Source organism: Apis laboriosa, unplaced genomic scaffold, assembly GCF_014066325.1.
Source record: "Apis laboriosa isolate Shangri-la unplaced genomic scaffold, ASM1406632v1 scaffold56_cov145, whole genome shotgun sequence".
In the NCBI taxonomy this organism is placed as follows: Eukaryota; Metazoa; Arthropoda; class Insecta; order Hymenoptera; family Apidae; genus Apis; species Apis laboriosa.
In genome coordinates, this window is record NW_025223765.1 from 1099537 (window position 1) to 1122279 (window position 22743).

The 22743-nt window shown below is 24.2% G+C and overlaps 6 protein-coding genes across 12 annotated transcripts; 3 read left to right on the plus strand and 3 right to left on the minus strand.

The window, feature by feature from the left end:
* Positions 1-1716: 1716 nt before the first annotated feature.
* On the minus strand, positions 1717-6258 carry LOC122717653 (myoneurin-like). Of its 2 annotated transcripts, none has more exons than XM_043941907.1 (4): positions 6006-6258; positions 5193-5300; positions 3961-4555; positions 1717-3394 (listed from the first exon to the last, which is right to left on the minus strand). In XM_043941907.1, the coding sequence occupies exons 1-3, from the start codon at positions 6060-6062 to the stop codon at positions 3989-3991; spliced, it is 732 nt and encodes a 243-aa protein (XP_043797842.1). In that variant the 5' UTR covers positions 6063-6258; the 3' UTR covers positions 1717-3394; positions 3961-3988. The 2 variants fall into 2 exon arrangements, with proteins under 2 accessions (XP_043797842.1, XP_043797841.1); XM_043941906.1 differs by having other exon boundaries at positions 1717-3397; positions 6006-6240.
* Positions 6259-6610: 352 nt separating this feature from the next.
* Positions 6611-8821, minus strand: LOC122717649 (cleavage stimulation factor subunit 1). The gene is made up of 4 exons (XM_043941902.1): positions 8680-8821; positions 7554-8454; positions 7369-7462; positions 6611-7258 (listed from the first exon to the last, which is right to left on the minus strand). Exons 1-4 carry the CDS (start codon positions 8748-8750, stop codon positions 7014-7016), a joined length of 1311 nt encoding a protein of 436 aa, XP_043797837.1. The 5' UTR covers positions 8751-8821; the 3' UTR covers positions 6611-7013.
* Positions 8822-8958: 137 nt separating this feature from the next.
* LOC122717650 (ribonuclease P protein subunit p20) lies at positions 8959-9930 on the plus strand. Its single transcript, XM_043941903.1, has 3 exons — positions 8959-9202; positions 9529-9697; positions 9768-9930. The coding sequence occupies exons 1-3, from the start codon at positions 9023-9025 to the stop codon at positions 9884-9886; spliced, it is 468 nt and encodes a 155-aa protein (XP_043797838.1). The 5' UTR covers positions 8959-9022; the 3' UTR covers positions 9887-9930.
* Positions 9908-10491, plus strand: LOC122717651 (transmembrane protein 203). The gene has a single exon (XM_043941904.1). It carries the CDS (start codon positions 10018-10020, stop codon positions 10429-10431), a length of 414 nt encoding a protein of 137 aa, XP_043797839.1. The 5' UTR covers positions 9908-10017; the 3' UTR covers positions 10432-10491.
* Positions 10492-11240: 749 nt separating this feature from the next.
* On the plus strand, positions 11241-14695 carry LOC122717689. Of its 4 annotated transcripts, none has more exons than XM_043941975.1 (9): positions 11241-11468; positions 11705-11915; positions 11991-12201; positions 12280-12541; positions 12657-12809; positions 12873-13448; positions 13513-13922; positions 14058-14265; positions 14363-14695. In XM_043941975.1, exons 1-9 carry the CDS (start codon positions 11441-11443, stop codon positions 14590-14592), a joined length of 2289 nt encoding a protein of 762 aa, XP_043797910.1. In that variant the 5' UTR covers positions 11241-11440; the 3' UTR covers positions 14593-14695. The 4 variants fall into 4 exon arrangements, with proteins under 4 accessions (XP_043797910.1, XP_043797911.1, XP_043797912.1 ...); XM_043941976.1 differs by having other exon boundaries at positions 13513-13916; XM_043941977.1 differs by having other exon boundaries at positions 14343-14493.
* A 2383-nt stretch (positions 14696-17078) lies between these two features.
* On the minus strand, positions 17079-22722 carry LOC122717677 (protein shuttle craft). Of its 3 annotated transcripts, none has more exons than XM_043941959.1 (10): positions 20815-22502; positions 20556-20729; positions 20063-20452; positions 19705-19986; positions 19328-19618; positions 18692-19155; positions 18051-18581; positions 17869-17975; positions 17638-17764; positions 17079-17274 (listed from the first exon to the last, which is right to left on the minus strand). In XM_043941959.1, exons 1-9 carry the CDS (start codon positions 22286-22288, stop codon positions 17665-17667), a joined length of 3813 nt encoding a protein of 1270 aa, XP_043797894.1. In that variant the 5' UTR covers positions 22289-22502; the 3' UTR covers positions 17079-17274; positions 17638-17664. The 3 variants fall into 3 exon arrangements, with proteins under 3 accessions (XP_043797894.1, XP_043797892.1, XP_043797893.1); XM_043941957.1 differs by lacking the exon at positions 17079-17274 and adding an exon at positions 22532-22722 and having other exon boundaries at positions 17580-17764; positions 20815-22418; XM_043941958.1 differs by lacking the exon at positions 17079-17274 and adding an exon at positions 22532-22602 and having other exon boundaries at positions 17580-17764; positions 20815-22441.
* Positions 22723-22743: the final 21 nt, after the last annotated feature.

The following is a 22743-nucleotide window of genomic DNA, read 5'->3' on the forward strand; positions in this document are numbered from 1 at the left end:
ATGTGATAAAAAATTGGTGACAAGAAAAGTCGTGTCTTTATTTAAATGTATCGTTTTTAAATGCGAATAGAATTTATATTATTAAATGAAATCAAATATAGTTATTTTAATTTCTTTTCCTATTAAGATACTCTGATTTTTTTCTTTTATTACAACATGTTACTTTCATCGTTTTCAAAAAAAAAAAATATTAATTCTAAGAATAATTTTACTTATTTGTTGTATCATTTTTTTATACACATACATATAAAATGTAAATAGTAGACTTTCTCTTCCCCATATTCCCCATATTAATCAGCCCCATATAATCGCTAACATATCATAATTTCTATATATTAATTTATTGATATTAATAAATTGTTATATCTAAATTACATATATATAAATAAGAAATATTATATGCATATGTACATATGTATATATATATTTTTTTTATATTTACAATTTATGATATTATCAGATTAATCAACTCGTTTATCAATCTCAGTAAAAGTCGGTCAAGAGGAAGTCTACTATAAGTAACTATTTTAAGTTCGCGGCATATATATAAAGTGCGCCTATTTCGCCATCTGGTGAAATAGAATGTAACTGTTTAAGTAATAAAATTAATATTATCGACTGTCGATAATTATGATTGCAAAAACAGAACGATATAGTGAAACTATATCGCGAATATAAATTCATTTATTTATGATAATTCTTGTTCCTTTATAAACAAAATTCAACAATTGTATTCAAGAATATTTATGTTTTCGTAAATTAGTTTTAAAAAATAAATTTTATCAAAAGTAGTGTACTATTATACAAAATCATTGTTTTTTGTTCACATTTCTATTAATATTTATCGCTTTAACTTTGAAATAATTATTTAATTAAAATATAAATTAAAATATATATCAAAAATTAAATTCTATTTTATGAGACGCAATAAACTTACCCGTTTGTAGAAACGCATAACGTCTATTAGATTAAATATTTTTATATCTTAAAGAAATTTAAAAAATAAACTTATACATTTGTTGATGATTTTTTTAATTATTTGATTTCTTTTAGATATCTGCGAGATTTAATTACATCATATTTCAATAGATATATTTTTTATTATGTTTTATTCTTTTATAATAACATATTTCAAGTTATAAATTTATTATATTAAAAATCGTAATATAAATTATTTTTTTCAAAATGCTTGAAATAATCAAATTTTTATGTCACAAGTACTCGCACATATCTAATGTTTCGGATTATATTATCCAAATAAGATCAAAAATTGCGCATATAAATGTATAGTAATATGAAAATGTCGATAATGATTAATATACTGAATTTAAATTTTTAAACAATATATCATTTTCAACCGATTAACTTTGATCAAAATATTCGTAAAATATGATTTGTTTCTCAAACCGGAAAAAAAAGTTTTTTAAATTCTCATTATAAGAGTTTCAAGCTTAATTCATCATAAGAATTCTATAATTTGTAACAAGAATAGATATACAGCTAAAATAGCAAATATATATGTATATGCATGTATGTATGTATGTGTGTATGTGTGTATGTATACATATATATGTATATATATATGTATACTAATTATGTATGTATATACGTATATACACAGACATCGTAAAAATTCTAATATCGAACCTTGTAGACATCTTTTCTCATAAATGCTAATCATTTATATACTTATGTATAGATAAAATAAATGTACTATTTACTCTCGTAAGAAGGACTAAAAGTTTTAATTTATAACGTAATGTATGTTATAAAGTTCCATTTTTGATTGAATCAGCAAAAAATAGGTTTCAGCTATACTTCCTATATTTTCTATAACAGGATGCTCACGCTGGCACACGTCGTTCCAATCCTTCACGCTAGCACGTAGGAGATAAGATCAATTGCCACACACGAAGCTTAACCTTAACTATATACACGCGTATCGCATTTGATTTTAATCTCTCGCGAAAAATAACGCTTTGACTCGTCATACTACTGATAAGAAAAAGAAAAAAATATATGGAATGGCAAATCCTATCTTTTCTTACGATATAATAATTATCAGAAGCAAGCAATTCAACTAAAATCACTTTCTTCTTTATCTTTTTTTCTTTTTCTTTCTTCGTTTACAAATTTCCAATATAAACAATTTTATTAAATTTTATTATGTTAAAAAAATTTACTTTACGAAAAATTTCAAAAAATCTATTCAAATATCTTGCAACGAATATTAAGAAGAGAAAGAAATGTAGTTATTTTAAATTTCTAAAAGATATGCAAACGCGATTGAAACAAATTGTTTCCTTAATTGCACATACGTTCGAACGTTTGAGCGTTCAACGATTAGATTTATCATTCCATTTTTATTTATATCTTATTAAAATCTGTGAACCTTTTAATTATAATTCATGAATATAATCTATCTGTACATTCACAACCGTTCAAATACACAATAATATCAACATATTTAATATTGGACCATTATAAATGAAAAAAGAGGGTGCTTAATAAAAAGATTTACACTCATTACACAATACCGACATTTCGTGAAATTCTATCATAAAAAAATACATATGCACAAGACTATCTTACAAATCTTTATTCTTCTTTCCATTTTTTTTCCTATTCTTTTTTTTTGTTTTTTTTTGTTTTTTGTTTTTTTTTTTTTAATTCAAAAGATAGAAACAAAGTTAAAATATTAGTTACCAAATACGAAAGAAACTTAAAATGTTAAAATCGACGAACCGGTTGATATTAGTAACATTATGCGAGGAAGGAGACAATTGATATCACGCTACGACGCGTTTCTCAGAAATTTTATTTCTGTATTCCATGAAAAAAGAGAAATCGTTTCACCATAATTCTCATATATTCCATTTCATTCAGTCATTATTTATATAAGATAAGATATTACAGTAATTTGCTATGTACGAATTAATTTCAGCTACTTCCATATCAGATCTGACTCGAAGACTGATATTTAAAGACTCCGACCTCAGCTCTGATTTGAAAACAACTTGTCTATATAAGTCCATATTAAATATATTTTACAATAATATTATCATTGTACATGAACAACGTACGTTCTACACCTCATTTTTGCATCTTAAACTAATCAGTGCACAAAAAATAATTTTACTTTTTATCAAAGTAAAACTACATTAAAATAACTACTTTATGGTACCAATACTCAATACCATTAAATACATTAATTAAACATATATTCATTTTGATAATGAATTTATAATATACTTTGATCTTTCGTCTGCAAATTAAAAAGAAAAATAATGTTCATGTACACTGATTAGAATAACGATCGGCAAGAAGGTGTCAATTTGTTAAAATAGACGAGGGGACTGGATTTGTAACCCCAATGTGTGCGCCGCCCTGGTACCTGCTACAATAAAATCAATATTTTATAACAAAATCATTCATTCCAAACAAGTATAATGTTTTGACAATGCTTTCTATGATTCAATTTGCTTTTCAATCATATATTGACATTATTAAAATCTATAAAAATCTATACAAGTTTCATACCATTCATTCATGTATATTATTAAATAATTTTTTTTTAAATGTATTATGCACTCTCTTATATCAATTGAAAAAACTGAGAATATATGGAAAACTAATCTAATTAAAATCTCTTTTTTTTTAAATCTTAATTAAATCTTAAATTAATTAATAATAATACATATCATTATCAAATTGCATGATTATATCTCATAATGTTACTTTGTATTTATTATTTTATAATAATTATAATTATTCATATTCTCTTAAAAATTAGAATACAAATAGACAAAGATAATTATATACTTTCCTTATATTTCTGTAATTACTTTAAAAAATACAATCCATACATTCTCATTCTTTTCCATTTGAATTTTATTTGACAAAAAATGTTAATACTAATGAGACAAATCAAAGAAACAATTATAAAAAAAAAATGCTTACATGAAGTTGGTAAACAGGCAAAAGAAGGTTATTCCTTATTTTCTTCAGTAGTAATGGTATTAGAGAGATTTTGAGACTCTGACGAAGATGAAGGTGGTGCCTCTGTTGTTGTGTCTGTTGCATCTTGACTCGAATCCGAGCTATCCTTTATGTCCTCCTCCTTTTTTTCTTCACTGATACTAGAACTCTTGCTTTCTTCTGCAAAATTCTCTGATTCTTCTGCAACTTTTTCCTCTTTGAAATTAGTATCATGAGTCTTTTCAATAGCTTCTTTACTTTCTAATTTTGTAACACCTTTGTCTTCGCTGTCTGTCAATTTTTCTGTTTCCTCCTTATGTTCATCCACATCCATTTTCATAGATTCCTCTTCAGAATGTTTTTCACTTTTATTATTAGCTGCTTCTTCATCCGTATTATTATCATTATTTTTTTCTTGCCTTTTAGGACGCCCGCGTCCACGACCAGTACCTTTTGTCGATGTATCCCTTTTTTCTTTTTTAGGTGGAGATGGTACAGGTGTTGATGAAGTTAGGCCTCGTGCTGAACTACGTGTGCGCCTTCTACCTTCAACTTCTCCAACAGATGCATTTAAATCCTGTAACAAAAAATTATTTATTAAATTTTATTCTTAATTCTAAAAGTAATAATATAATTCTTACATTAAAATATATGCAACTATAATCAACATAATTGTGATGAAAATTTTAATGAGTAAAACTATTTCACTATCTCCACGCTTAAATAAAATTTTTCTATTTTAAAAAAAAACAATATAAAATTCATATTGTCTAATTAAATAAAAATGTTTAAAATGAACTATAAAAATATATAAAAAAAAGGAAAATATTAATTGATAATTAAAGTAATAATAAAAAATCAAACAACCGATCTGTGAAACATAAGTAACAATTCATAATTGGCGGCCACGACATGTATTAGCGGGAATTCTTCCCCTCCAAAGACTTGAGAGAACTTCCCCTCACCCCTACTCCAGCCCTTAGCATCCCCACTCTTTACACCCTTCTGCTCACGTAGCAATGTTTACGGGTAGGCTAAATGGAGGGAAATAACGAAGCGAAGGGATGAAACTTTGATCACTTAAATTTTCAAAATACAACATTTAAACATTAAAAAAATAAATTTTTATTATGTGATTTAATAAAAAGATATGATTTAATAAATAAAATAAGAAAATGAAAAAGAAAAATAAACGAAAAAAACACGTGATGTACCTTTGTGACTCGTTCCCCTTCTTGAGCCAACCTTTCTAATGTAGAGAGTCTTTTCGTGCCTCCTCGTTTATTTTTCGTTGGACTTGGTTTCTCTTCTGCTGAATGGTCCTGAAAATATTTTTTTATTGCGTTTTAATAATTTTCAATGAATAGAAACATTTGAAAACTTATAATGTTCAATCATAATTTAACGTAAAAGTAGCATCAATAATACAAAAACGAATTATATCCGATTTAAAGATTATGTTAAACTAAAAGAAAAACACATAAACGTGATGATAATTACATCCGCGATAAGACTATCAAGGACCGTTGAACTACGAGAATATACGCTAAGTTTGTTTAAGTTTCCCGCCATTTTGCCAAGTCGATATGTATTTCTAGCGTCGTAGCCTCGAACAATGTTAAGAGAGAACAAGTTTTTGTAAGAAACCTCATGACATATATGGAATCAAAATCTATTTCCCGCCTTTTTTTTTAATAAGGATTTATTGTATTAACTAGAATCTCCCTTCGTCATAAGAATCACAAATAAAAAACATCCACCATCTTTGCCAATGAAGGACAAACGGCGCAGCTTTGAAAAATCACTGAGCCTGTGGTTACGCGCAATAAGGCACCCGTGTTTTTCAGCTGTATAGTTTCGTAGTTTGTATAATCACTTTTCAAATAACATTCCTTCATTGTAATACACGCTATTGTATCGAATTTTCGAGAAACTAAGTATCTTCTTGTATTTGAGGGGCGCAACACGCCGCCTTAGCATGAAAACTCGGCTTGATGAAGATATTTCTCGTGCTTCCCTTTGCTTACCTTTGATACATCCTCGATGTTGTTATCATTTTTGTTCTCCGCCTTAATCTCGGACATTTCTTCGTAACTGAATCACTCAAAAACACTGGAAAAACCGCAGTTTCTCAACAAGAATTTGTGCTGAGCCCGGTCGCACTGTTTATACGATAAGCAAAGATGGCGGTTAGCGTGGGTCACGTGACACATCGTCAAACGTAGAGCGGGAGTTCAGAGCGCCGCCTTGTGATTGACTGAGTAATTTGACACGTAGCGACGCAACACATATCGAACATTTTAAATTTAATCATTTAATTTCTATTCATTTGTTATTCTTCTTCGCATTAAATTATTATTGATATCATTTCATCGACTATTATAACGATAAATTTTCTTTTAAATTTTCCTTTAAATTTTTCTTTGAAATAGAAAAATAATTAGATATTATTAAAATGAAAAATATAAAATATAAAAATATGTTGTTATATTTATATTTTATATTTTTGTGATTATTATTGAAATACGTTTCATATATTTATAATATAAAATATTTTTTAATTTATTTTTGAAAATAAATGCTGTAAATATAAAAAATAAAGAATTTTTAATAATTTTCTTAGTCGATGATTTAATATCTACATAAACTGTATTTATACGAATTTACTTATTAATAACTAACATTGATAATGATATACATATAGATATACAAGATATCAAAATAAAGCAATGTCTTTTTTTTACTTCAAAAAGTAATGAATACGTACAATGATATAAAATTAGATCATATCAGATTAACGTATACTATACGAATAAACGTTTATCGCTTCAGGATATAGTAATTGAACATTTGATCAAGAACATAAATGTTGAATGTAGTTTTCTTTTCATACATTTTCTCATACGCCATTATCATTGTTTAATATTTTAAATGATTATTATTTTAACTAATTATCACGATAATTACTTATAGTAAAAAATATTACCAAACATATTAAATTTTTTTAAGATGAATTATTGCTCTTTAATACCAATTTAATGAGTTGGCATTCTTCTAAACCAAAATCTTGCTCTAAAATCATCGCTGCATGTTAAGAATGCTGGAGCTGTTGGAGAATGAACAATCAATCTTACTGGACCATTATGTCCTAATGATAATAATTGTTTTCTAGATGCATTTCGAGAATTCCATGCACATAATGATGTTGTAGCTTCATCAGGAAACATTACATAGTCTTCAGTGTGATTAAAAATAGCTTGGGCTTTATGTTCTTGTTTGCCTATTAAAAATCATTAATCAATTACAATACATTATTTCATTCTTTTTTTATGATATTAAATTAACATCATTCATATGTATTTTAATATACTTAATGTTTTCATATTTTACCTGTAGTTCCAGCACCTGTATATGCTATTAAACATCTGCTAGTAGATAATTCCCATAATTTAATTAAAGAATCTTTTCCTGATGATAATAAATACTAAAAACCAAAATTGCAAGATTAATATTAATTATCTAATTTTTAATATTTTAAATATATCAAATATATGTATATTTCAAATATTACAAACCTTTCCATTTCTGGTAAATGTCACTGAACATACTTCATAGCCATCATGTGCTTTCACAAAGGTATTTATACACCGATTTGATACACCATCCCATAATTTAATACTTCCATCTTTACCAGCTGAAGCATAAGTTTTTGCATCAGGAGAATATTTAATACTAGTTATTCCAGCAGTATGTTGATGACTTGGTATACTACAGACGAAGCATTGTGCTGTATTAACATCGTATAATCTCACTACTGAATGATTAGTTCCAACAACTAAAAAATCACCAGTAGGATGGAAAGATAAACATCGTATTTGATCTGCATCAGTAATAGTTCTGAATGCCTTTTTAACACTAGCTTTACTGAAATCAAATAGTTTAATAGAAAAGTCTCTGCTTCCAGACACAAGAATAGGTTCTCTTGGATGAAACTCTAAACAAGTTACTTCTTCTAAATGATCATAAAGTGTTCTTATAACTGGATGACCACCTGTTTGATCACCTGGTGCCATTTCATCTGGTGCAGATTTAGCTAACATTCTATCCACATCTAAAATTTTAATTGATGCATCTACTGATCCAGTTGCTATCAATTGACCATCTGCAGAAAATGCTCCAGCTCTGCAATTTCCTTTATGAGAAGTTACATAGGCAGTCTCATATTGTGCAGGTTCTGGAGCTTGAGTTTGAGCTTCCGTTTCAAATTCTAAATCTAGGCCAGGCCCCAAAGTATTATCAAAAGTTGATGTGAAGGAAGATAAATTACTTGTATCTTTTTTAGAACGATCAGGTTCATGAGCTAATCCAATTAACATTAAATGAAGTAAACGATCAGATGGAGGACATGGAGGTTCTGCTTGGATTATATTTGACAATTGCACAGCCAGTGTTTGATGTCCATCATAGAATAGTTGACTAAAACATTTATTGTAAATTATTATCAATTTTCAATATAATCTTAAAAATAAAATTAAAAAAACATTCGTAAATTTTATAATTTTAATTATAATATTATAATATATTAATAATAATAATATATTAATAATTTAATATAATTAATTTATAATATAAAAAAACTTTTATTTTCAATATTCCAGAAGATTAATTGACATATATATATAAGAAATAAAAATATATAACCTTATCATAAGTCTATAAAGGAGTTCTCTGCTTTTTATAATATTCTTCGGATCCACTTCTGGTTCTTTCATAATGTATGAATTTTGTATTTACGATAAATCAAAATATGTTACTTCTTTTCAATATAATGCATTAAATCTAGATAAAGTGCCCATTAATCGAATTTAATATTCGAGGTTATATTTCTTTTGTATAACTAATTTAGTAATTTCATTTATCACTGAATTTTTACATATCCAATTTAATAGTTTTTTTCTACTTAATTAGTAAAAGATATTTATCAATAAAAATATTTCTTTAAGAACAAATAAACAATAAAAAATAGCATGTAGAATTTGTCAGAATGGCCGATGTGCACGAATGTTCTAAATTGAAAATAAATTTTCTAAGAGAAAAGAATAAATCCATAGCAAAACGTAAGAAATTATTATCTTCTGATTATATTATTAAAAAAAGACAACCTTTTGATACAAAAAAAAAACGCGATAAAGACATATTTATTACTAATAAAACAAACTTTAAGGTAATTTTTACTATAAGATTATTATAACCTTTACTTTTAATATTGTTAATTGTGTGTTAATAATTTTTATAATAAAATTTCATTTATACAGAATTTATCTTGCTTTTTATTATATTATCTATCTAAATGTTATAAACTTGTTAATTTAAATATTGTAATTTATTCAATTTTTTGTTTAATTTTATATTTATATTAAATACATAATTCATAATTCATTATACAGTCACTTCAAACAAAACTAATAACTAAACAAAAATAATAAATTTAAAATATTTTTTTATTCTCATTAATTTTAATTGATTATTTTTTATTTTCTATAATATAAGGCTCAATTGAAAAAGTGTGAAAAACTGTTAAACAATGGCAATTTTGAAGTGATTATTCATGGTCTTGGTTCTGCTATACAAAAAGCATGCAGCTTGGCTTTACAATTAAAGGAAATACATTATGGTGGTATAGAACTAGATATCAAGACATCTACAATATCAATTATTGGTATATAAATATTGTAAAATAATATATTCATGATGTTAAATACTATAATAATTTTATATTTATATTACAGATGATTTTGAACCTCTTGATGATAATGCAGATTATGAAACAATTAATCGAAATAATTCAGCAATACATATTCGCGTTTATAGAAAATTTTCAATAAGTACCCTTAAATATCAAGAATAAAATATAATTTTTCAAAAAATATTGAAGATTTTTTAATAAATATAATTTATTAAATTAAAAAAAAATTTATAATATGATAAATGAAAATATAAAATCAAATTAATAATTATATCAGATTTAATCCCTTTAAAATGATATTTTCTTTACATGAATTAGTACATTGGTTGGGACTGACAATTTTTGAAATATGGATAAATTTAGTTTCATTAACAATCTTCACTGTGTTATTAGCTCTTAAGTTGGATGATAATTATTTCTTGGGTCACACAGGATGGTGGATAGTATTTTCACCACTTTTTGTTGCAGATGGTTTGAATACTTATTTTTGCGCAATTATTTTCATAAGAATGCATTTGGAAGGAATGACTAAAGCTGCTATTTTAAGAGCATTATGGAGTATTATATTATTACTTTTAATATTTGTGTTTAAATATCTTTTGTGTAAAAAACTATCAGGTCAAAGTCCTTTAGAATATTCAGAAGTTTTAAGTCCTATTTTTATTCTTTTGCAATTAATTGCAGTTAGAGCATGTCAACTTCATTGACTACTGCAGAATATTATTATCTATAAATACAAAACTGCAATAAAATATTCATCTTAACTATTATATGTAAAATATTCATCTTAACTATTATATGTAAATAATTTATATATAATAATATAAATAATTATTATCAAGCTGTTTAAATTGTTTGTTTCTTATTTCATTATCTTAATAAGAATATTGTTACAAGAATAAAGAAATTATAATGTGAATAATAGAATTGTATTTAAAAGTTTAATTGATAAAAATAATATAAATATAATATTGTAATAAAGAATGATTCATTTGTACTATTGTCTTTTAATCTATTTAATAATTAATAATATATTAAATAAGTATATGCAATAGTACAAACAATTAATAATAAAAATTTAAAAATATTAATAATAAAATCATTAATAATAAAAATTTGAATTACAATTATTTTTCTATAATTATTAATATCTTTAACAAATTTATTTAAATTTTAAATCAATTTTAATATTTTTAAATTTTAATTAGTGAATTATATAAAAAAATGTCAACATTTCAATATATAAATTAATAAATAAATTTTTAAAATAAAAAAATAATTTTATAATTTAAAAATAATTTAAATTTGAAAAATATAAAAAATTTTTAAATAGTAATATACGATTATAATAATAATAATAAGCAATGAGACAGAATTAATTTTATAAATTTAGCAATGTTCTATTTATATTTTAAAGATAAATAATGAACAAGCGTAAAACTTAAGATGGTCTAAATTTTCCCCCCAATCATCCTTTGTCTAAAATCAATATTTCTAGCGAGAGGGTGAGAGAAACGGATGGAATTGTATTCGCGAATTAGAGAAGGGATGCTAATCGGACTGCTATAAGTAAAGCCTGTTGCTGCAGTCACATTTCAAAGTTCGTTATTACGATAAGTTGCTCGTTCGAATTAAAAAAGAATTTGATTGTCCATTATTGCGATTTAAACATTTAAAAAAAGTTAGTAATGTGCTGTGAATATCAATCTAAAGATTATGGATAAGCTGAGTAATTGGACCCGTGGTCAGTTTTTTCTTACATTTTTAATTTTTTTTATTTAGTGATTCTATAATTTATAGTTTTATATTATTATTTAAAATATACAAATAATTTATGTGATAAATATTAAGATATAATAAAAAAAAAATTGCTGATTTTATAATCATTATGTAACAGTAAACTTGACAATTTTATAATTATTTTACATTATATCAACATTATATCAAATAATAATTCAATTATTTTCACTTTACTAATAGGTATGAATGTATCATCAACATCACTATCTGGACAAAATTGTATTTCAAATTTATCAACACCTTCAATTTTAGATAAATTATTAATCATTACTCCATCATTGATATCAATAAATCAAGAATTAAAATGGATTTTTTTTTTACATATGTATGGTTTTGCCTGTCTCTTCTTTGTACTTGCATTTTATACATTTTTATCTATTTTACACTTAAGGTATATATGAAATTATATTTTATTCTAATGATATACATTACAAAAGTATATAAATATTTTATATTTTTTTTAAAGATCCCTTATATCAAGCCGGCCTTTTATGTCTACAATAAATATGTTTTTATGTATATTTGGAGCATCAAGAGCAGCATGTCTTTTTATAGATCCATACAATCTTAAAGATATTATGCCCAAAATTATTGGATCTATAGTGTGGGATATTGGATTTCCATGTATAACATCTGCTTTTAGTCTTATACAACTGGCATTTTTACAATTAACTCAGGTAATTTTATGATAAAAATTAAATATTAATTAAGAATGATTTTATACATATTAATAAATTTTAATAAATAAATTTTAGCTCAAATTTGGTCCAGAAAAAATTCAGAAAGAATCTTGTCTTAGTTTAATTATAACAGGACATTTTTTTTTCATAATTGCTAGTGATATTGCTCTTATCTCTCACAATTGTTACATGGTAAAATATATAGTCCAAATAGTGTTCCTTATCTGGAGTATTCTTTTGTATTTAATATTTCTACATGCAGGATATAAGCTAATTCATTTACTGCAAACTGTACCAAATAGTATGTTAATGAGGGATTCCAATACGCATCAGAAAGGTTTGTTTATACATATAAATTATTTTTAATTTATTTAAAACTATGGACATAAAGAAGTCATATTAATACTTATTTATATGCTATCATCAATATTCTATATTAAATATTGTTTTAGGTATTATGCAATTAGCAATGTTAGCTCCTTATAATAATTTGGCATCATCTGTTGCTGCTGCTTTAGTACCTACTTTGCTCAATTCTAAAATTAAAGATAGAGAAATAACAGAATCTGCATCTTTTACAAATGAGTTGAATAAAAATTCTAAAGGTAAAAATAAAAATACAGTTATAAATGTTAAATTTAAAAAATTTTTTTATTTTAATATCATAGATGGAATTACGAAATCTGAAAAAGAAGAACAAATCCTAAAAGATTGTGATAAATCTCCTTGTAAAAGTATGTCATCTCAAGAAGAGAAAACTATTCCAGTATCAACAGTACCAGAAGTATATGTTAGACCTCCAACACCTACACCATCAACAACTAATTTACCTATAATAACAGTATCCAGTCCAAGTCGTAGAAGTTCTATCGCTAGTAGACAAGATAGTGAAGTGTCTAAATCTTCTCGTAGAAATTCAGAATGTAGTGTTAAATTCATAAATGAAGAAGATGGTTTTTCAATCGATAGTCGACGTAATTCTGACTTTAGCCCTAAAAATTCACCTGATATTGATAGAAAACGATCTCCGGATAGAATGTACCGAAGATATTCTGAAAATGTAACACCTTTAGGTAGTATAAGAGATTTAAGACGATGTTCTGATTTTTCACATGAAAAGAATAGAAGTTCTCAATTTGCTGCTAAATTGAAAAGAAATAGCGATTTTGGAAATAGAACACCTAGACGAATGCTACCACCAACTGATCATAAATTACCAAGAGTAATAGATCTAAGTCCTACAGGTAGATAAAACTTAAAGCATTGAATTATATATATTATAAATAAATCCATATCTAAATATTTCAGGTTCGAGACGTAATTCAGATGTTAGCAGTTTTATTTCCAGAGCAGAACTACGTAGAAATTCTGATATTTCTTTTCGACGTAATTCGGAATTCGTTCAAGTTAAGCCATTAGATTTAAATCGTCGAAGTAGTGATATTAGCATTAGAAGCTTGAGTAGAAGTCCAACTCATAGTCGTAATATAGTTCCTGAAAAAATAGAAATACATGAAAAATCTGAATCTGATTCGGATCAACCTGATTGTAATGAAAAAGCAGCTCTAATGGCAGAAAAAAATAAAGATAAAGATAATGATGGAAAATCACGAAAAAAAAATTTATCTTGGAAAAACGAAAAAGAAAAAAAAGATGTTGAAGATATAACTGTTGAGACTTTGCTTTCTGAAAATACTAAAGTTGACGGAAAAGTTGCGGTATTTCTAATATAATTAGCTATATTTAATTATATTTGTTTAAAAAATTATATTATGTACAATTTACGAAATTTAATATTCTTATTCTAATAAATTTTTATTATATTATTTTAATAATTGAATATTTATTTTCAGAATAATGATTTCACACTTCATTCAATATTAAATCATATTGCATACGTAAATAGAACTAAATCCGATACTCCTTTACATGTGTTAGAAGCAAATACTGCGGCAGTTAGAAGATCACAAATTCAAAAAGTATTGAATGTAACATATATAACCGCGATTTTAGGGATCATTTTATGTATTACAGATATAGCACGTATTTTTGGACCATACGGTAATTTAATATAAAATATATAATAATTATTTAAGTTTATTATATATATAATAATAAATAAAAAAAAATATTTTTAGAAAATTTTTTTTTAATTTAGGGCTTTTAGCTGAGACTGTGAAATATGGATCAGAACCAACAATTACACAGTATCCTAAACCATGGCCCTGGTTTATGTTTCAAACTTTTTGCAGAAGTTTAGAATTGATTATGGGTTGGGCAATGGCAAATATTACTAAGCAACCATCAGTAAGCCCACGACATCAATATTTAAGCAGTTATCCTAATTATAATTTACATATGAAAAGAGGTAATAATCCTTATATATGAAGCAATATATAACCAAATCAAAAATCAAAGAATTGAAATGCCAAAACAAATATTTTTAAAATATTTTTAAATATATTTTTAAAATATTAAATTTTATTTAAGTTGTTATTCCACAATTTACAAAAAAATATTTATTATATTGTTTTTACAATTATTAAAATCTTTACAATTATGACTAATAAAAAAACATGAAATATATAATTCTATTATATAAAATATAAAAGATTTTTTTCTTAAATTTAAATTTAATAAAATATAATTAAATAATAATATTAATTATGAAAAAATTAAAAATAATTAAATAATTAATTAAAATATTATTTAAATGAATATAGCAATAGATCAATATACTATTTTAAACTGAATAAATATGTGTTCTAACAAAAATTATATATAAAAATAAATTTTTAAAAAAATTTTACACAGAAAATATTCTTCTAAAGAATATATTTTATTGATTAAAAAATGTTTCTATTTTTTAAATTAAATTAATTTTTAAATACTTTTACATTTTTAAATTATTTTGATAATATTTTTAATTTCTTCTTTTTTAAAACAAAGATAAAATTTTTATATCAAAATAGAATAATGTATCTTTACAAAAAAATTAAACTTTCTTAAAAAAATAAAAACCTAAAATTTGTATATAAAATAAAGTATTGTAATAATAGATAAACCACTCATAAATAAAAAATTTTTACTTTATATTTATTGCACCAATTAATAAACAATAATAATATCAATTCATCTTTGAAGTGCCCTACTACTAAATGTTCAAAAAATCTTTATAATTGATATATAATTAATCTCTTTACAAATGCAAATTGTAACAGTGTTGTGATCCTACATGTGATATACAATTTGTGTCTAGAATAGGAGGTCATTTTACGCTTATGTAAGTGTCAAGTTACAATATAACAAACTACCTTATGAGATAAGAGACTGGATAATTTTCATTACTAGTTTGTAAAAATGTTATTTGTTATTTAATTTTTCATAAATCCTTTTGTATAAGAATATTAAGTTTTTTTTAAATAATTTTTATAATCTGACAATTGTTGGAAAATTATTCATTACTTTTATATTAAAATTATAAATATTTTATATTAACATATTTTTATATTCTTATATAATAATATCAATTACTGTAAAATATTAAAATTATTTGTCAAAATGATATAATTTCATCATTTTAATAAAAATAGTACTTTTATATATTTTGTATGCTGATATATGTGAGAAACAGAAAGAGAGAGAATGTGTGTAATTTATACATATGAAATTTTAATATGTGAAATATATTAAATCAGAAGATTTTCATCATATATTAAAATGATTATTTTTTTAATGTTATTTACATTATTAAAATTTAGATTTGAAGAATTAAATATATTCAAATCATTAATAGCACATTATCATGGAAAAAAATGCATAAAATATAATGTAAATAATTATACTTACACAAGCATGAAATGTCTCACTATTTGTTTAGGAATAACATAGATAAATGTTTAATGTGCCAAATACTTGTGTTATCAATATAAAATGTTTACAAAGATTAATTTACATAAATTAATCTTTTAAAATTATTCAGATAAATTAATATTTATATACACTTCAATGTATGTACAATAACAAATAATATTTTAATTGAATTGATGAATATTGTTTGAGATGATAGTATACAATAAATTACTATTTTTATCAATGAATGTCAGATGAAAAATTGTCATACAAAATTAAATGAATAATTGCATAATATTAAAAATTTAAGATAATTTAAATAAAATGTAGAGATTACTTCTTTATAAACTATTTCTCTGAAAATTTTATGAAATGTAATATTATATATGTATTTAAATATAAAATTGTATCTTTACTAAAATTTAAATGATCTACAAGAATGAAAAATTAAAATAAAAAAAAAATAAAAAGATTTCAATAAAATTATTTGAGTTATATATATTTCTCTTTAATTAATAATATTCAAATCAAATATAGCAATAATTTTTATCAAAAATCTTTTTCCTTAGATTTTAAATAAATCTTGTTATATAATTTTTGATAGCAATAAAATTGTATTCACAATATCATTATAAAATTATTGCGATAATTAATTTGTATATATAACCGACTTTTCCCCAAAAAAAATATAAACAAAAATAAAAATCAGAAAATATTTTTTTTTTATATTTATATTTTGTATATATCTCAATAATCTTAAAAATAAATAAATAAAATCATAAGCAATTTAGATTAATCTTTTTCTTTTAATCATTACTTTATAAAAAAATATATATACTTCATTATATTTTTCTTGTAATTAATTATTTTATTATAACAATATTAAAAATTAATCAATGATTATTAAATTTAATGAGGATGAAAAACTGCATTATTAAATTAAAATAATTTTTATTATTATAACATTGTAATTTTTATATTCTGATTCTATACATTTTAATACTTAGTAGGAATCATTTGTATTAGTATTATTGTCATGGCAATATTATGTTTCGGTAAATTATCATAAAAATTCTTTTTTGGAAAAAGTAGTAGAAATTAGATGGAAAAACAAATAAAAATTCTATTTTACAATACAATAGAATACCCATCATTTGTTCTCTTATTGCTTCCATTCAAGTTAGACTTTTTCCAATAATTCTTCCCTGCTGAAAATAGCTAATGAGACAACACTATGTAATTATTAAAGTATTTTTTATTAATGCTTTATGAATAATTTTATTTTTTATTTTTAAAAAGAAAAAAGAAAAAGTTACATTTAATTATATTTAATTTAATAATTTGTTTCTGAACTTCTTCTATCTTTTGATAGAAGATGATAATATACATAGTAGGAAATAAAGTCGCACAAATTCGCATTTCTCATAAATTGAATAGCATTAATTTAAACAATAATATTATAATAATGTTATATATTTTTATAAAGAATAAATGTTATTAAAATGTTTAATTAATCAATTATATATTTAACAACACATTTTTATCTAATATGACATTAATTGTATCACTTATATTACTTACATTTTACATAATACAGAGATAGTAATCTTAACCTTGATAATCAAAATAATCTATTTCTGGTTCTGATGTTTTTATGCTTGATGTGTCTGGTTTTTGAGTTTTTTTCGCAGGCAGTGATAATATTGTCCTGAAAAAAAAAAAAAGTAATTAGAAGATTATGATATGATATTTTAATATTTATAATACTCATTTATTTTTTCTTTCTTTTAGAATAACATATATGCTACTTACTTCACAGACCCATCAGTTTTTGTAGTATTTAACATTGGACCTGGAACTTTTCTTTGACCATTTTCTCGTTGTACAATTTCTAATAAACTATAGCTAGGTAACCAACACTATAATTATAAAATCAGGAAATTAATTTGTGAAATTAATTTAATTTTATTGTTTAAATATTATAAAGAAATTACTTTATCTTTTACAGCAGTTGCAACAACATTTCTTTTTGGCTCCTGATCATATGCCTGACTTTCACAACCAAAATGTTCACAAGACTCGTGAATAAAATGACGCTTATCTTTATTCATGCTGTCAAAAGAATAACTGCGTGATTTTTGTTTAGAAATCTTTGCTAACTGAACCAACTCTGTTAATTTTTCATGAACCATTTGACAAAAATGCGGATCCTTCTTAGCCCATTGTTTCATAAAATCACTATATCTAGGCATTAATTTTCCACTTAAATCTGGATTTATAATTTGTAAACCTAATGCCAATCTTCTATTTCGTTCTATTATTTTACATTCATCATTACATTCTAAAGTTTTTAACTGATTTTGTTTTTTTACTCCTTGACCAAACACTTCTTCCAAATTAATAGAATGCCCTAGTTGCATATCAGCCATTTTACTAGCTAATATACTACTTGCTATTCTTTGATATTCTTTAGAATTTTCGGCACAAACACGAAACATAGTTCTATGTCCACATTGACATGTCACCTGTAAAAAATGATTTTTATCAATAAAATTATAATATATAAAAATTCGTTATATTTTAACATACAAACAAATAATAAATCTTATTTTTTTAAACAAATTTAAATAATTACCTTAACCATTTCCTTACAAGGTGTATCTGGACATTTACCCTCGTGACATGGAGCAGCACAAATATGTCCACACATTTCCCTTAAAATAGTGCAAGGTTGAGAACACTGTTGTCCTGGTTTTTCACATGGTCCAGGATGACAAATAGTAATACATTTATGTCGACCACAAGATATGGGTTTATTACATGATAAACCACATGAAATTTCATTAACATGACATGGCACAGCTTTTCGTAATTCGTGTTTACCATGACACCATCTTTGAGTGAGAACAGTACAAGGTGGACAAGTTATTTCACTATGACAATTATGCAATATTTCATGCCCACAAGAATGCTGGCGAGAACAAGGTTTATCACATACAGGTCTTCTTGTTCCACATGGAACAGGAGGATATATCACTGAAGATCCACATTCACAATATAATTCATCAAAACTACTACGCCAGCAAGGTTGACATCTCCCTATATTAAAATATATTACTTTAATTTTTTATATACAATAGCTCAAAGTTGAATTAGTAATATATATCAAATTATCACGTATTATTTTTTCTTTCCATTACAAACTATTTTAAATTTTTTTAATTACAAAAATTAATTTTGAAATTTGTCTATAATTAACATAATTTAATACCTTTATGACATCTTTGTTCACATTTATGTCTACCACAACTTAAAGTTTTAGAACAAATTAATGGACAAATATGTTCTATTTCTATACAACATAATTGATTACATTTGTGCTTGCCACAAGATCGTTTCTTTATACATTTTTTTTCACATCTTGCATCATCAGCTTTTGATATTAAATCTTTACAAGCTATTTCTCTATCCATATTTCCGCAACGGCATTTAACATCTGTAGATAAATCACAAACAGGACAATCTCCTTCATGACATCTTGCTTTACACTTATGAGGATTATCTACAAATAATATATTATATTACAATTTCTTATAATTTTCTTATCTTAATGAAATATGTATAGTATCTCTAATTTAAACTACTCACTGGGTTGTCCACATTTTAAATTTTTCGAACATATTTTTTCACATATAGGAATTGGATCTAAACAACTTTGTCTTTTATCTGTTAATGGTGTTTGACCACAACAGCAAGTTGTAATTTTGTCAGGAATTAAAGAACAAGATTCACAAGCATCTGCATGACATAATTTTGTACAAGTATGATTGCCACATTCTAATAATTTACCACAAATTGTTTCACAAGAATATGTAAGTGAAATATTATTTTGACAAGTTATTTCTCTTGTATTTTTACCACAAAAACATTCTGAAAATTAAATTTATCATCAGAATTAAATGTTTAATATTTTAATTAATATTAAATTACAGTTAAAAAAATATACTTTGTGTTATTGTTTCTTCACAATTTGCACATTCTCCATGATGACATTTCTTTTGACATTTATGTCTGCCACAATTTAAATTCTTATCACATATGGAATCACACAATAATAATTTATGAACACTACATTGCACTGTTTGCAAAGTTTTACCACAGCCACAATATTTTGCTACCATTGCAGTACATTGTGGACAAGATCCTGGGTGACATAAAAGAGTGCATTTATGAGGACAATTATTTTTTGACAACATTCTACCACAAATTTCACCACAGGAATGTGCAACATCTCTACGATTCCATTCAGGTGCTTTTGTTTTACCACAAAAACAAAAGTAGTCTTCAGGAATTATTAAATTAACATTTTGACATGCTGGGCATCTCCATCCATTTTCTATAACAATACAAACAATTATTTATAATTGTATTCATATTAATTATTTATAGTTATTTATGTATAATTATTATATTATTAATTATAATTATTAATTAATTACCAGCTTGCGATGATTTTGCCCATTTTTTAATACATTTTAAGTGTAGAACATGATAGCAATTAGAACATGACCAAATATAATCATTTTGTTTAATATATTCACAACATACTAAACATTCCAATTGCCCCCTATTCAACTGCTCTGTTAATCTTTCTCTTTGACTTGCATCATCATCTATATAACAAAGCAATTATGTTAAAAGTATAATATATAATATAATATATAATATATTAAATTAAAATTTAACTTATATACATACCAATTGGTGACCTTTTATTTTGTCCTCGTTTTTGGATATTATTTCTTTCGCTAATTTCTCTTTTATTTCGCCAATGTTCATTTCCTTTTTCTTTATTTCCAAATACATAATGTTTATTTTTATCTTTTTCTTTAAAAATTTCCATTTTACTTTCTTTATTATGTTCTTTAAACCCGCTATATCCTTGATAATTATGTCTTTTTTCTTTTACTTCCTTTGATTCTAATCTAGTTTCTTCACTAAAATTTTCTTTATATTCATTATATTCTCCATTGTTACATATTTGGCTTTTTACTTTAAATTTATCTTCTTTATAATAATTTTCTCTACTATATCCTTGATATTGAAATTGTTTTTCTTTATAATTTTCTTCTCTATTATATCTATCATTATATTTTCTTATACTTTTGTGATTATTATAAGTTTGTTTTAAGCCAGAATTATAGTAAGTTAATTCTTTAATTAGATTATTAGATTGTGAAATATCATTAGACTGTATATTATCAGCAATAATAGATCTTTCATCATTGTCCTCATTTGATAAATTTTTATTTTTATTTATATTTATATTTGATGATTCTCTTTCTCTTTTACTTAAATTTGTAAAAGAATCTTTTTTACTATTACAAGCCTCATTGTTATTCATTGTACGTTTATCTGATGCATCTTCATTTACATATTTTGAATTTATTTGAGATTTTCCCGAATAATATTTGTTCGTAAAATATTTATTACCTAGAAATTTATAAGGTGTCTTCACTTGTTGTGGATAAGAATTTGTATTTGCATTTCTTTTATAACATTGATCTTGTTGTCCTTCTTTAGGTTTATAATTAGAACTTCTTTTGTTATTATATTTTTTTTCATGTCTATTTGCATTACAAAAGAAATATTTATTTGATTTTTTGTTATTTTCTTTAACACAAACATCTGAATCATTAATAGATTTTGTATTTAATAATTCATTATTTTTCTTTCTATCATCATCTTCTTTATTATTTGGTACAAATTCTTGTGCCATAACATGTAATTTTGAATGATTTGTTATGTTACTTGAAGTCTTTTTAATTCTTTTTATAGAATCATGTTTTATCTTATTTTTTAATAAATCATAATCAGAATTCCAATTGTTTTCATATATATAACATTGTTGAGAATCGACATTTGGAAAATATTCTTGATTATTTAATACTTCTGTATTACCTACAGAATTTGTTACATGATCATGATAAGTACTTGTGGTCAATAAATTTGACATGACATTTGTATTTGATTGATAGAAAGTATTTGGATTATTTTGTTCAAATATAGGTTCATTTTGTACATAAAACTCGTGATTAGGTTGTAAATAATCATTATTTATATTATTAGGAAATAATGTCCAGTTTCTTGTTGTTCCAGAAACATTTTGATCGGGATAAACGTAACAATTTTGATCATCTGGTCCTGAGTAAGAACCATCCCAAGTAGCCATAATTTTTCTAATGAGTATATTTATGAAATATTTTCTTCGTTATAATTTATTATACAATAAATATAACAACAATACAGTTATGCTTATAAATCTCTTTTGATACAATATTGAACTGACACGCAATCAAAACCTAAATATGATCAACTTATTATTCTAAAAATTTTTAAAACTTAAATTATTTACATTTTAAAATAAAATATAATATGTACTATGAATACTTGATAATTACGATATAATAGGTACCTTAGAATTCTGCAAAAAATAATATAAGATAAGAGCGATATTGTAAGACAAAAAGGTACGAAAGCGTTTTTACTCGTGACTTATCGAGCACGAATCATATAATCAAAACATGTAATTAAAATTTCATAGAAATTGCATATTCGAACAATTAAATCAAATTGTAATTGTGTGAAATAATATTTAAAAGATTTAGAATATTTTATAACAAAAAA

Bases quoted from the DNA above. Each gene is read 5' to 3' on its own strand.
- LOC122717653 (XM_043941907.1), bottom strand. From the start codon at position 6,062: ATGTCCGAGATTAAGGCGGAGAACAAAAATGATAACAACATCGAGGAT. The intron at 5,301-6,005 runs GTAAGCAAAGGG...AAATATTTTCAG, and splicing joins ACATCGAGGATGTATCAAAG to GACCATTCAGCAGAAGAGAA. The intron at 4,556-5,192 runs GTACATCACGTG...TTTTTGTTACAG, and splicing joins AAGGGGAACGAGTCACAAAG to GATTTAAATGCATCTGTTGG.
- LOC122717649 (XM_043941902.1), bottom strand. From the start codon at position 8,750: ATGAAAGAACCAGAAGTGGATCCGAAGAATATTATAAAAAGCAGAGAA. The intron at 8,455-8,679 runs GTTATATATTTT...TAAATGTTTTAG, and splicing joins CTTTATAGACTTATGATAAG to TCAACTATTCTATGATGGAC. The intron at 7,259-7,368 runs GTAAAATATGAA...GATTTTTAATAG, and splicing joins TACAGGTGCTGGAACTACAG to GCAAACAAGAACATAAAGCC.
- LOC122717650 (XM_043941903.1), top strand. From the start codon at position 9,023: ATGGCCGATGTGCACGAATGTTCTAAATTGAAAATAAATTTTCTAAGA. The intron at 9,203-9,528 runs GTAATTTTTACT...CTATAATATAAG, and splicing joins CTAATAAAACAAACTTTAAG to GCTCAATTGAAAAAGTGTGA. The intron at 9,698-9,767 runs GTATATAAATAT...TTTATATTACAG, and splicing joins ATCTACAATATCAATTATTG to ATGATTTTGAACCTCTTGAT.
- LOC122717651 (XM_043941904.1), top strand. From the start codon at position 10,018: ATGATATTTTCTTTACATGAATTAGTACATTGGTTGGGACTGACAATT.
- LOC122717689 (XM_043941974.1), top strand. From the start codon at position 11,441: ATGGATAAGCTGAGTAATTGGACCCGTG. The intron at 12,542-12,656 runs GTTTGTTTATAC...ATATTGTTTTAG, and splicing joins TTCCAATACGCATCAGAAAG to GTATTATGCAATTAGCAATG. The intron at 13,923-14,057 runs GTATTTCTAATA...ATTTATTTTCAG, and splicing joins AAGTTGACGGAAAAGTTGCG to AATAATGATTTCACACTTCA.
- LOC122717677 (XM_043941959.1), bottom strand. From the start codon at position 22,288: ATGGCTACTTGGGATGGTTCTTACTCAGGACCAGATGATCAAAATTGT. The intron at 20,730-20,814 runs GTATGTATATAA...TTTGTTATATAG, and splicing joins AAATAAAAGGTCACCAATTG to ATGATGATGCAAGTCAAAGA. The intron at 17,765-17,868 runs GTAAGTAGCATA...TTTTTTTTTCAG, and splicing joins AAAACTGATGGGTCTGTGAA to GACAATATTATCACTGCCTG.